A 13,898-nucleotide genomic window follows, 5' to 3' on the forward strand; every position below is an offset into this window, starting at 1 on the left:
TCTTGTTCCACTTCGCATGATCAGCTCTCAACAAAGCATCTGGTACATATGGGTGGATTGATAAGTACTGGAAGGAATGTATGAAATGTTCAGGTCTCTCTTCTTAAGAGATTAGCAAACCTCGAAATTCCAAATTCTACAAGAGTTCAGTTTTCCATAAGCTAAATTGAATAGTAAATCCAACTTTGTCTTAGTTTTTTTTTTTTCTTTTTCTTTTTCTTCAATACTGGGCAACTTCTCTACCACACTTCCCAGACGTTCAGTATCTCTTTTACAGTTTCCTGGCAGCCTAGAACTTTTCCCTTTAGTTAAGCCTGTCCTCCTGGGGTGGTGCCCCAGATTCCAAAATGATCTCTTTCATGCTACATTTCCATTAAAAATCCCATTTTCACCATCAGGAGAAAAACAGATAATTCCCCATTAAAATATTATGCTGTAATAGATCATTTAATGCAGCAATTCTCCAGAATGTTTGTATTTTAAAACATGAAGCTGTTAGCCTAAGATAGGGGATGTGTAAACGATGGCATTTCAGGGCTGGTATGGCAGCGCACTGGGATACACGGATACTCCCTTGATTACAAATTCAAGGTCAGGGAATTACTATGCTTCTCAACATAAGGCAAAAAAAACAACAAAGATAAATAAGAAAGCAGAGCGGTTTAAATACAAACAAACAAAATACCTTGCTTTACCCTCAAGAAGAAGAAACAACAATAACCAAAGAAATGGCTTCAGAAGGCAAAGACCAATTTACTTAAGCATAAGAATTAAACATTTACAAATTATTCTTGCTTTAAGGAAATTAGGCCAGACATGGAGGCTCATACCTGTAATTCTAGCACTTTGAGAGGCCAACACAAGAGTCGTATCACTCCAGGCCAGAGGCTCGAGTCCAGCTTAGGTTAGGTAGTGAGTCCTCAACCCTACAAAAGAATAGAAAAATTAGCCGGGTGTGGCATCATGTGCCTGTAGTCTCAGCTATTCAGGAAACTGAAGCAGAGGAATCACCTGAGCCCAGGAGTTCAAGGCTGTAGTGGGCTAAGATCATGCCATTACACTTCAGCCTGGGTGACAGAATGAGACCCCGTCTCTAAAAAAAGATTTAAAAAGGGGTGGCGCCTGTGGCTCAAAGGAGTAGGGTGCTGGCCCCATATACTAGAGGTGGCAGGTTCAAACCTGGCTCCAACCAGAAACTGCAGGAAAAAAAAAAAATAGATATTGGGAGAGTGGAAAGTATAAAAAATACAAACTCATGAAATATAATGAATACAAGCAGGTTCTCCAAAAGATTCTTTTAAATGGCCAACTCTTAAGTATATTTAAAGTAAAATTCCATTTGCAAAACTTAACAGTTAACCTTCTAGAAACCTAGGTACTATGTAGTTTCTTATGCTTCCTAGAGAAATAATATACAAACTTTCATTGCCATCATTTCATTGGCATCAGAATTTTCCTGACCAGCTTCCACTCAGGTATTTCTTTATTTCCCCAGTTGGCTTCATGTTAGAAGATCGATTTTTGTTGCTGATAAGATTATAGACTTCCTGGGCACATGATTAGCCAACAGTGAAAGTGGTCATCTTTGGTGAGCTATACTCTCTTAATAAATGCTACAGTGTCACTCAGAAGATTATAATGGTTCTGACACAAAATTCCACAGGGCCAGAATTAGGAGAGAAAGGCTACTGTGCATTTATTTCTCTAAGTTTCCCATAGATACAGGAAGTTCAGCTCCTGGGGCAATCCTGTCAATCATGCTTAATACAAAGCACTTTGTTCATCCATTTTACTGTCCCAGAAGATCTATCAACTCTGTTTTCTCCCTGGCAGGAAGTCAGTTCTCAGTGAGATAGCAAATAAGATAGGCAAACCATTTACACAAAACTAGTGGACACTTTGTTTTGCTTCCCACCTAACTTAAGAGAAAGCCTTGAAGTTTTAAACTTGAAAACTCTGTGTAAATCTTTGGGGACACTCTGCTTTCCAGGGAGACAATAAAACATGGTAATCCTTTGAATAGTCACTTACTGCAGAAGCTGATCAAAAATTGTTTCCTAAAATCTCCATACCAACCTTGCTTGCATAGCTTAGGCAGTCTGTTCAACCCTCACCCTTCACTATGATTCTGGGACTGTCTGTATTTGTCTTCATTCCCAAGTTCTGATTTATTGTCAGAAGTATTCCACTGATTCATTAACATATGCAAAACTGGTGCCACACACACACACACACACACACACACACAAGAACACATTACACAGAGGAGATAAACCAAAGGAAATTAAATGGTAATGCTCTAGAACATCTGTAGATTTGACAAATTCGGGGCACTAGCCAGTGGTTTGTGTGTCCAAATCTTGTGCTTTTGCTGCAAGCAGTATCATGCCAACCAGGCTGTCACCATATCTGGGACCTGAGATCTCATGACCAAGAGGTTTAGAAAATATCAGTATCTTGAACTGACCAGCTAAAGATCTTTCCAGTTCATCTACTACACTACTGCCATAGTGATCTTACTAAACTGAAATCTGATCATGTTCCTCTCCTTTGCCTGAAAGCAACTCACTGACAGAGAATAAAGTCCAAACTCTTAGCCTGGCATATAAGGCCCTGCCTCTACACTGCTCCCTTACCCAAAGCATGAGACATATCAAAGTATTTGGTTTCACTAAAGAACTACTTCTCCTTTATCACTATCCCCTACCCCGTGCGGCATCTCTGCTGAAAACTCACTACCCCATCTACCTGGGGAAAGCCCTCCACATCTCTCCAGCTTCAGTGCTATGTCACATCCTCTATGAAACCTTTCCTGAATGCTTTCTTCTCTGAGCTTCAGATTCCCCATCAGCAAAATGTATATCACAATTCCTACAAGTTCCTTTTAATTCAAGGATCACATGAAAAAATGTCTATGGAAGTTCTTTGAAAAATGAAAAACACTATGTAAAGGCCAAATTCTGTTACTATACAATAGTTGTTATACAATAAGCCTTTCCTCTTTAGACACCTAATTATAATACTTGTGATAGTTTTTAAGAAATTAACCTCTACAAATTAGAACATGTTTCCTGCTTATTCATTGCTTAAATGTGAGCTAAACTTTAGGAGGTAATGAGAACTGTGCTCACTTCGCATGCAAATACCAGTAGACTAAAACTGGACCCACACAGAGAGAATTAGCACGAGTTTTGCCCCACTTGACTTTCGGTAATAAAAAAATTATATTTGCTTTGCTTTCTTTTTTTTTTTTTTTTTTTTTGAGACAGAGCCTCAAGCTGTCGCCCTGGGTAGAGTACCATGGCATCACAGTTCTCACAGCAACCTCCAACTCCTGGGCTCAAGTGAGTCTCCTGCCTCCGCCTCCCAAGTACCTGGGACTACAGGCGCCTGCCACAACACTTGGCTATTTTTTGGTTGCAGCCAACATTGTTGTTTGGCGGGCCTGGGCTGGATTCGAACCCACAAGCTCAGGTGTATGTGGTTGGTGCCTTAGCAGCTTGAGCCACAGGCACCGAACCGCACTTGCTTTGCTTTCAAGAAGTCTTTTCTCATTTCATATTTCTTTCTTTTTATAAATAGAAGTCTTCCTTATGGCTCTCATTCACTCAAGCCAGTAAAGTTGATTTCCTTAAATGACTTTTTTTCTAACACTACATCTTTGGTGCTTCTTGACCACCCAATTGGTAGATTGATGCTCCCACTGTTTCAGGAACACGGTGACAAGGACAGGTAGCATTTACTCAGTTCTTATTCTGTACCAGGCTTTCTTTTAAATGATCTCTGATGATTATAAAATTTAAACCTCACTACAACTCTTATTTCCTCTCTGCAAAATGGGGTCAAGAAAATGGAAACTTAGGAAGGTTAAACCCCTGGCTAAAGGTCACAAGCTAGAAAAAGGGTTTAAACCCAGGAGTCTGACAGCACAGCTGGGCTGCTAACCACTGAATTGTACAACTACTCTAAAGGACCGTAGAAGCCTACAGACTCCCCAGAAGCTCACACTTAGCATGGGTGATGAGGCCCAAGGCTAAGAGAGCAGACACCAAACTTTAGCTGCTAAAGGAGTCCTCAAACTTTTTAAACAGGGGGCCAGTTCACTGTCCTTCAGACCGTTGGAGGGCTGCTAAGCAGGACAGGCAGTGGCAGCAGAAACACCCTGCAGGCCGGATAAATGTCCTTGTCGGGCCACATGTGGCCCATGGGCCGTAGTTTGAGGACGCCCACATAAACTCCATTATATATGGCAGAGGTCACAGACACAAGTTGGGACACCAAAACCAGGTAACCAAAGTGGGGTAGTCCTGATATACAGGCAGCAGCCATAAAGCAAAAGACTCCTGAGGTCAAGGCAATTTGCCATATACTGAATCCATCTCATGTACTTTGTTCAGTTTTCAACAGCATGGAAAATGATTCTGTTGGCTAGGCACAGTGGCTCAGCCTATAATCCTAGTACTCTGGGAGGCCAAGGCAGAATGATCCCTTGAGCTCAAGAGTTTGAGTCCAGCCTATTTCTAAAAATAAAAAAAATTATCCAGGTATCATGGTGGCTACCTGTAGTACCAGCTACTCTAGAACCTGAGTTAAGAGGATTGCTTGAGCCCAAGAGTTTGAGGTTGCTGTGAGCTAAGCTGATACCATGGCACTCTAGTCTGGGCAAAAGAGTGAGTCTCTGCCTCAAAAAAAAAAAAAAAGATTTTGACTTAGCTGTTTCCCCCTGCTGGGGTTCAGTGCCTGTAGCTCAGAGGCTAGGGTGCTGGCCACATGCACCAGGGCTGGGGGGTTTGAGCCCAGCCTGGGCCTGCCAAACAACAATGACAATTACAACAACAACAAAATACCCATGCATTGTGGCAGGCGCCTGTAGTCCCAGCTACTTGGGAGGCTGAGGCAAGAAAATCGCTAAGCCCAGAAGTTTGAGGTTACTGTGAACTGTGACGCCACGGCACTCTACCCAGGGCAACATAGTGAAACTCTGTCGCAAATAAATAAATACATTTAGAGTTATTTTATAATTTTTCCAAAATGATTGTTGAATTCATTAGTGAAAATCTATTTGTATTCATAAGCAAAACCCAGGTTTTCCCCGAACCCCATAAATGCATCAATGTACAAAGTTATTATTTAATAAAAAATAATTAAATTTTAAAAAAACCTCAGGTTTTGAAGTTATTGGTATTAAATTAAACACTGTCTTTTCAGAAAAAAGATAATGGAAACTGTTTTCCAAGATAATTAAAAAGAAAAGATATTGGCTGGGAATGAGTTACAAAGTCTTATCTTGCCAATAAAACCACTGAACGTTTATATTCCCATTTTGAAAACAAAGGAATATTATAGTTATGATATGATTTGTCTAAATACAGCTTCTATTCTGGCCTTCTAAGCATCCCTAAATCCCAAGTATCATGTCACCTAAGTCCAGTATTATCAACAGCAAAGAAAAAATAACACAATCACAAATTATGTTAAGTTACTTAGCTGTAATACCACCAGGGTCCAATAATATTACTGCAGATAGAACAATTTTGCGTATTATTAGTATTTTCCATAACAGCCCTAGTAGAGTAAACCTGTAACATGTTCTGCCAGAGATTCTGGCTCAAATTTGAGGGACAATCAAGACTAAGATCAATTAGCTGATTCGTATTTGTGCTTAGATGCTCGAATCGAGTACTTGTTCTATTCCTACAGGCAATTACTTGGAAGCTGGACTGGGGATCCTGTTAACGTCCTTTCTTTCTTATTTACTAAGTGTTACGCTCTGTTAACTATCTTATCATAGTTACACATACACACAGGACACCATTCTAGTTCTCCAAGAACTTTCCAGGCATGGAGGAAGCCACCAAGGAGGTCACTACCTTGGGGCTCGGAGGAAGTCACTACCTTGGGGCTTGGATAACTACCTGCCTGGAGGACATCTCACCTAAGTTGTCACCTAAGTCCTGAAGTAGGTGTTAGCCTTCTGAAGAAAGACACCAAGGGTGCGCCAGATAGAGGACTTCATTAGGTTACCAAAGGTCTATCCGGTGACGCCTGTTTCTATTAAGTATAACCTTCCTTGTTCATCTATCAACCCTGGCTCTGATGACAACATTGAGAAAAAAACTAATTTCCGTTGGAATGTTTGGTGAATCAACGCTTCTGAGACAACCTGCAGCATGGCTGCCCAAAGTCAGCTGTTCTGCAATAACTTTCCACCATGTTAATATAAGGCCCCTAACACAAGCCTTGAAAAGGGGCACTAGCTGTGTTAGTACATTATAAATTCACCTAAAAGTTGAAAACTGCGAGAAGAGAGGGCAAAGTGAGGCTGGCCCGGGGGAGGGTAATCAGAGCAGAGGCCCCGAAAGCCCACCGCTGGGAGTGCCAGGGGCTGGGGGCGGGGTGCGGGGAGCAAGTTCTTTGCGCGGGTGGCGGCCCCGGCTGCGCAGGCGCTGACCCGGAGGCGCGGCTGGGGCCTGAAGGGCGCGCGCGTGCGCGGGAAGCGTCACGGCGCCGGGGGCCGAACTTCAGGGAAGGGGGCGCGGCGCACGCAGCATGGCGTCCAACATGTATTTGGTTCGCCAGAGGATCAGCCGGCTCGGCCAGGTGGAGCCCAGGGAGGAGCCTCCCTGTCCCCGCCCCGGCCCGCCCCTCGCCTCCGCGGCCGCCCCTCTCCGTCTCCGCCCCGGCTCCTCAGCCAGCGGCTCAACCGCCGCCCCGCCCGGCACTCCTCAGGACCCGCCCCTGAGCTCGCCAGCCCGCTTCACCTGCCCTTCCTCGCCGCCCTGCTGTGTGGGACTCGTCGGTCCCCTCCTCCTCGCCCCGCTCTCCTGACTCTTCTTTCCTTCCTTCCCTCAGAGGATGTCCGGCTTCCAGATCAACATCAACCCGCTCAAGGAGCCGCTTGGCTTCATCAAGGTCCTCGAGTGGGTGAGTGCAGCCCGCGCGGGCTCCGAGACCGACGCCGCCGCGGGACGGGCGTGGACGGCAGGGGGAGGCCACGGCTGGGCCGCGCGGGGCGGGGAACGCCGCACCGGCGTCGAATCACGAGTCCCTCGCCGCCTGGTCCCGGGCGGAGCCGCCCCCACACAGCGGAGCTCACCTCCGGGTGCCCCCGTGGAGCGGGAGTTCAGGTTTCCCTTGGGCTCCGCTGCCTCCCGCGGAGGAAGGGAGGACTTCCTGCTGCGGTCTAACCGAAACCCGGCGGCCGAGTTGCGCCCCGAGGGGATCAGCGCCAGCGTCCCTGCCCAGTGCCGACTCGAGGCCCGGCTCCCTCGGAAGCTGGTTTTGTCTTGTAGAGGTGTTTTGACAAGCGTTGGCTTCTCAATTTGCTGTAAAATTGGCTCCCAGTTTAACAAAGTTAAAAATAAACTGTGAGCCGGAGAAGCGGAGTAAAGGACTTTTAACAAAACGCATCGAGTCAGTAAGGGTCAGTTAACACGCTGTGGATGGACAGCGAGTTTGTTTTCGGTGTTTCCGTGCAACATCCTGCTCGGAAAGTCAGCTTTTAGTTCTTTCCTGGGAACAATCATTAACATCAAAGGAGACTTATTAATTCGACCTTGGCAATAAGTCACTTGGAGGAGTTAGCGAATAAACCAGGCACTGCACACTTCCCTCAAACTTAGTGGCCCAGCACATACTTCAGTGCTGATTTTCAGGTTCGTACTAACAGACGGCCGGCATCTGTCCTCTGTGCAGGCAAGTTGTGTTTATATAGGCAGCAACATTTACATCCATTACTCTTTCACCTTTTATTTCAGTGATAAGGTGGTGGAAGAGAAATGAAAATTTCCAGTTTCCTGTTTTACCTACTAAGGATGTTTTTAAAAGCAACACAAAAGCTCAGATTTTCTGATGAGTATTTAATCCGATTTCCTGCCCAACACCTTCCTGGAAAGATTTGCTTGATTTTTTCTGAAAACTGAAATAGTGCTGATTCCAATACTAACGAGTTTCTTAATTGTAGGTCCAGATTTAAATATAAAGTTATTATTTGGCATATACAAATTAAAAATTGCAGGAGGAAAAAAATCACAAGAAAGAGACTAATCATAGAAAGGTTAAGAAAGAGACTTCTACCTAGCAGATTTAGTCTCATTGAAGATTACAACTAAATTTATAATTAATAATTCAGATTTTCATTTAGGAGGCAGTTATTTATATTTACAGTTATATTATCTGTCAACTTACTTTAAAAACTTATTTCCTTAATATTTTAAAGCTCCAGTGATAAGCTCACTAATGTTTTGATGTATTTCGAAAAACATTCGCTTTTAAACGTAAGGAAACACTACTCTCAGTTTCAGCAGCTTATTCCACAGGAGAGCCTTTTAGGAAAAGACTACACATTGCTGATGGTGCAGTGAATATTTATTCAACAAATATTTGAGTATCATATACCGGCACTGTGCTAAACACTAGCATGCAGGCATGAAAATAAATATGAAAATGCCATATAATAAATATTGTAATAAAGATACATGCAAAGTATAATAGATAAAGGAGGGAGGGAGCAGTTGCTTGGAGGAGCTAAGGAGGACTTCAGAGATGGAAGAACATTTGAAGGATGAGTACTTACTCATTTGGGGAGTGGATTTCCAAACAAAGGGCATCTTATGTTCAGTGGTGTGAAAATTGAAGCAGTATATCCCTGTATAAGAACTTAAAGTAATTGGGGTTGGCTGGAATATATGTATACAAGGAGGAAGGGTATGGTTTGAGATGATTCTGAAAGGTTTCAAAGAGCTTGCCCCCTCAGGTTAATCTTTGGGAATCTGGACCCTTTCCTTAGGAAAAGGCCTGTGCACAGAGTATAAAATATTGAGGTGTTTTTTGGATTGCTTCCACTCAAGCCCAGAATCCCTGCTATAGGGTGTAGGGAGTTACTTGAGGCTTTTAAACAGGTGAATAATACAATGAAATTTGCCTTTTAAACATTATTTTGTCAGCAGTGTAGCGGGTGATTGAAAAGGTCAAACTTGGAGGAAGAGAGATCTGTTGCTTGAGAAATTATGAGAGCCTAAAATTAGGTGCATTAGGGTAGAGTGGTTTAGAAATAGTATATTTTTGGAAGATGAAGAAGAGGGCTTGAAGGTGACTGCTATATTTCTGACTTGGGTTGGTAATGGCATCATTATCCACAGTGTGTCTTTAAGAAGAGGAACAGATTTTTTGTGGAAGGTTTTGGATGTATTGAGGTTGTGTTCTCTTTTAGCTTGTATCTAAGTGGTGATGTCCTATAGATAGTTGTGTATATGGATCTGGAGTTTAACAAGTTTGGGCTGGAGATTCAACAGATAAGTGCCAACAGAGGAGAAAAGGAATGATTAGGAAAATGGAGAAAAATATCATTATTAGAATTTCAAGAAAAGAATACTCAAAAATGTTAGTTGCAATAGAGAGCTTAAGTAAAATAAGCTTGGTCCCTTGGTTTGGTAATCAGAGACTATTAGCTTTAGCAAGTGCAGTTTCAGTAAAATCAGAAGCCAGGTTGTGGTAAGCTAAGTGGATGTGTGGTTAAGAAAGTGAAAGCTGTGAACATGAACATGAACTCCCTTATTTGACTCTGACAATGGGAGAGATTTGGTGGTAGTGACAAAAAAGAAAGAGACAGACACTAGTTCAGCTTACAACTTAAATGCTTTAAATGGAGACATTTCATCATACGGAATATTAAGGAGACTCAAAGGTAAGGGCTTAATAAAATAATTTTTACTCCATCAAAGACATTCTTAAGCGAAATTGGCTTTTTTTTTTTAAACTACAAGTGCGTGGCAATGAAATACTGTTTCTGACCAAAGCCCAACAGTTTTCCACACTAGTGCATTTGCTCAATCAGAGCAAATGTCAACAGGCAAGTAATTTCTTAGTATTGTTATGAAAATATTTTTTACTTTTGTGGACTCATGGAAGAATCTTGGAACCTTCTAGGAGTCCACAAGCCATACATTGAGAATTGTCATTCTAATAAAAGGTTTGGGGACCAAAAACGAAACAGAAAACATGAGTGGGAGAAGAACTTTTCTCAGATCTGAGAATTAAATCTGGAAAAGCTCAACCTACTATCTGATTTATAACTTACATAAAGCTGAGTACTTAAAAGTATAGAAAGAAAGAAATGTAGCCACCCGACTAAGACCTGGACTACACCTCTACCTACAACTTTCAGACCTGGATTTGTAATAACTTGAGTATTCTATATTGGTGGTTTGCAAGGGGTGTCTCATCATAAGCTGTGATGTTTGGACTAAGGGATCCAGAACTCCAAGCAGAAATGACTATAAAACCACCATACAGGGAGAGAAAGGGGAAAAAACAATAGAGTTGAGCCCACATTAATATCCTAAAACACAAGAAAACTAATTTTTATAATACTTAAAAGATCAAATTATATCAGTGGCAATGTAAATACTATCAATTTTCCAGTAAGTGACAGGCTCACTTCAAGACAGCCAGCCAGATTAACAATTAGAACATCAATTCACTCCAAAAGACAGGAAAGTAGTAGAAGAATCTAAAAGTGATTTTTAAATAAATATAGGGTGTCCATAAAGTTTATGTGCAATAGTTATCTATTTTAAATTGCACATGAATTTTATGGACACCCTGTATAGTTCTTCAAAGATTTTCAGTTCTATAGTTAGTTTAACAATTGTTTAAGAAGAAAGGTCATACTAAGATGTTTTTAACATGCAATAAATAAGAATTAGTGAAGAACTTCTAGCTGTTTAGTTCAGCTGGAACTTTAGAGTTTATGTCTCATAATCCAAATTCTTAAGGGTTGTGGAACTGTACGAGCAGCAGGCTATTTTGAATGTTCTATGACTGTGCTTTAGAAGCAGAGGGAGATAAAGTAAAGCTGAAGCACTTTGTAGCTGACTGCAAACCCATCGTACAGTGGGAATAAACTGAAATATCAGCATCAAAAGTAAAAACTGTTTTTGTTTGTTTGAGACAGAGTCTTACTGTGATGCCCTTGGTAGAGTGTCGTGGCATCACAGCTCACAGCAACCTCAAACTCTTGGGCTTAAGCAATTCTCTTGCCTCAGCCTCCCAAGTAGCTGGGACTACAGGCGCCTGCCTCAATGCCCAGCTATTTTTTTTGTTGCAGTTGTTTAGCTGGCCTGGGCTAGGTTCAAACTCGCCACCCTCAGTGTATGTGGCTGGTGCCAAGCCAGTAAAAACATTATTAAAAATAAATAACTCTAATAAGTCTCTCAGACTTTGACTCATAAAAATCAATACCTTGGCTCTAGGCATCTAAGCGTATGATTATAAAGACAAACATGCTATTCACAGTTCATCTTAAGTACTCAATAATCATCTGATTCCCTAAAACTAGTGTACATTGGGTTTTGCACATAAAGACTCATACATATTTTTATATCTATTTTTGAATATTTCAGTTATATCATTTTCATAAACCTTGGACAGAAAGAAATTTAAGTAGATGACCTCAGATTTGATGATTAAATAGCAGTGAGGATTCTGCAACTATGTGAAAATGACACCCAAAAATTAGATGAATACTAGTATTCCCCAGTAAAATTCTCAGAGTGAGAACTGTCTAGAAATAGGAGTTTAAAAAGTGACTCAGACTTTAGGATAGCTAACTCATTGAAAATCCCAGTGGTCTCCAAATTCTTCTATCATATACTCCTAGCACTGTAAAGTTTTAGGCTCAGAGCCCCATTATGCATCTGTAACTTAGATGCATAATTTACTGTTAGTATCTTAAAGTAAGACAGTATAATTTCATTCATGTTTTTAAATTCTTGTTTTAGATACTATTCAGGTAATTCCTAAACTTTTTGCCACCTTCTAGTGATTTGATTAAGTAGACTCTGTTTTTACCTTGTAATGTGGCTAATGAATGTAGCTCATATAGGGTAGTAATGTTTCCATTTTCTCATTTGTACTTGAGTGAGTGCGTTATCAATCTGAATACATTTTTAAGCCACTGATCCATTTGTCTTTCATTGAAGACATTTTTAAGCCACTGATGCTTTTTTTGAGGCAGAGTCTCAAGCTGTCACCCTGGGTAGAGTGCTGTACTGTCACAGCTCACAGCAACCTCCAACTCCTGGGCTCAAGCGATCCTCTTGCCTCAGTTTTTCTATTTTTTTAGCTGTCCTAGACTAGATTTGAACCCGCCACCCTCAGTGTATGTGGCCAGCGCCCTGCCAACTGAGCTACAGGCTCCGCCCCACTGATCTATTTTTTAAAGGTTAGTTGGTTAACACTAGTTTATTCATAAACTCACTTAGCCAGTTACACTAAAATTATAATGCATGAACACTAAAAGTAAAAGAATAGAGGAAGTTATCATTGTTTGTCCATCCACGAATGGGACTGCCTTTACTTTAGGATACCCACCATGCTCTGCTGACATCCAGGCCCAGCATGAGTTTCAGAGGTATATTAATTGCAACAAAGCTTTAATTCCTTATTTAAGTCTGAAAGTAGATAGAAATAGAAGTTTATATACTTTCTTCTTGTGCACCAGTTAATTGCATTTTCTTGCCTACTTTGGAAACTAGAAAATCAGGCTATAATATTAACCCTGATGTTACAAATCCTCTGAGTAAGAGAGGGATCTGCCATGGTGGTCATCTAGTGTGGTTCTAGGGGGCAGAGATGTAAGTGGGACTGTTTCTCAGGTAACTTCAGTCCGCCATGATGAATGTGGAACATTTTCGACTTGAAAAGAAGCTTGCTATCACCCTGCATCTGCTTTCTTACTTGTTACTCTGCAGATAGAATTCCATGTCAGAATAAGAAGATGAATTTCAGAAGTGGCCAGGAAATATAAAGCAGCCTACCAGTTACTCCCTCATCTAAGATTGGGATTACAAACTAAAAGTGCTGATAAGAACCAGCCTTGTAAAGTAAATGAATGAAGCAAGCTGTTTGGAAGAAAAACAGTAGTATAAGTTAGTGGTAACTAGCAATTAACACACTTCCTGAGGGCAGTAGATAGAGGGGAGACAATCTGGAAAGTAAGTGCCCTGTCTTCAGTGGCATCTGTCACTCAGTTCTATTTGTTGTTTTATGAGAATGTGGGTCTAATATTGCTGTTCTTCACTTTTCCTACACACACTCAGGAAAAGCAGGAAATCCAAATCTGTATGTGTATTATACTGATAAAAATTCAAAAACAAGTTCACATTTTTCATAATCCTAGAAAGACTACACAAATGGATGGTCTAGTATTCAGCTGTGGACTGCCCATATATAACTTCTAATCTAAATCAAAATGGCAATAGAATGTAGGGAAAAGTGAGTTAGTTGGGTGGTAAATTGACCCTCTGATTATTTTGTACTTTTATATAAAATGTGTACATTGTTCCTTTTTTCTGTAAGACAACAACCAGAATTGATAACATGACATTATTTGTTCTTAAAGATAGCTTTAAAATGATGGCTAGGTAAGATTCAAACTATAATTTTATTTGTAAGTTACTGGAAATTATTTTTTTCTTTAATTAAGCAGTTACTTAGCATTTGCTATGTGCTAGGCCTTCTCTTGATAGGCACTGAAAATCCAGTCTGGCAAGGGAGCAATAGAGGTGATAGTCTCAACTATGTCAATTAAACATTAAGAGAAGAAAAAAATCCCTTTTTTTAGGAGGTGATCGTCTTAAAAGTAACAAACTATAATACAATGTGCAACTTATTTGCTAATTTTTATATTAGGAAACTCATTTTTTCACTTGTTTTTTATAAAGCAAGATTCACAAGAAAAATGCATATAGTAGAATTAATATATAATAGAGTTAATGTCTGGTAGCTTGGGAGAAACACGAGTTCTTCCCCAGTTGGATTGGGCCATAGAAGATGAGTTAATTGGGCGGTGCCTGTGGCTCAGCGAGTAAGGTGCCAGCCCCATATGCCAAGGGTGG

The 13,898-nt window shown here is 41.0% G+C and overlaps 1 protein-coding gene across 1 annotated transcript in view; it reads left to right on the forward strand.

Annotated features, from left to right (window-relative positions):
* Positions 1-6,443: 6,443 nt before the first annotated feature.
* SYPL1 (synaptophysin like 1) overlaps positions 6,444-13,898 on the forward strand; it is a 26,367-nt gene continuing 18,912 nt past the window's right edge. The window contains exons 1-2 of the mRNA XM_012812113.2: positions 6,444-6,600; positions 6,853-6,924. Of these exons, the coding sequence (XP_012667567.2) occupies positions 6,550-6,600; positions 6,853-6,924 (123 nt within the window). The 5' untranslated portion in view covers positions 6,444-6,549. The remainder of the gene's footprint in view (positions 6,601-6,852; positions 6,925-13,898) is intronic.

Source organism: Otolemur garnettii, unplaced genomic scaffold, assembly GCF_000181295.1.
Source record: "Otolemur garnettii isolate 467f Iridium unplaced genomic scaffold, OtoGar3 scaffold00005, whole genome shotgun sequence".
In the NCBI taxonomy this organism is placed as follows: Eukaryota; Metazoa; Chordata; class Mammalia; order Primates; family Galagidae; genus Otolemur; species Otolemur garnettii.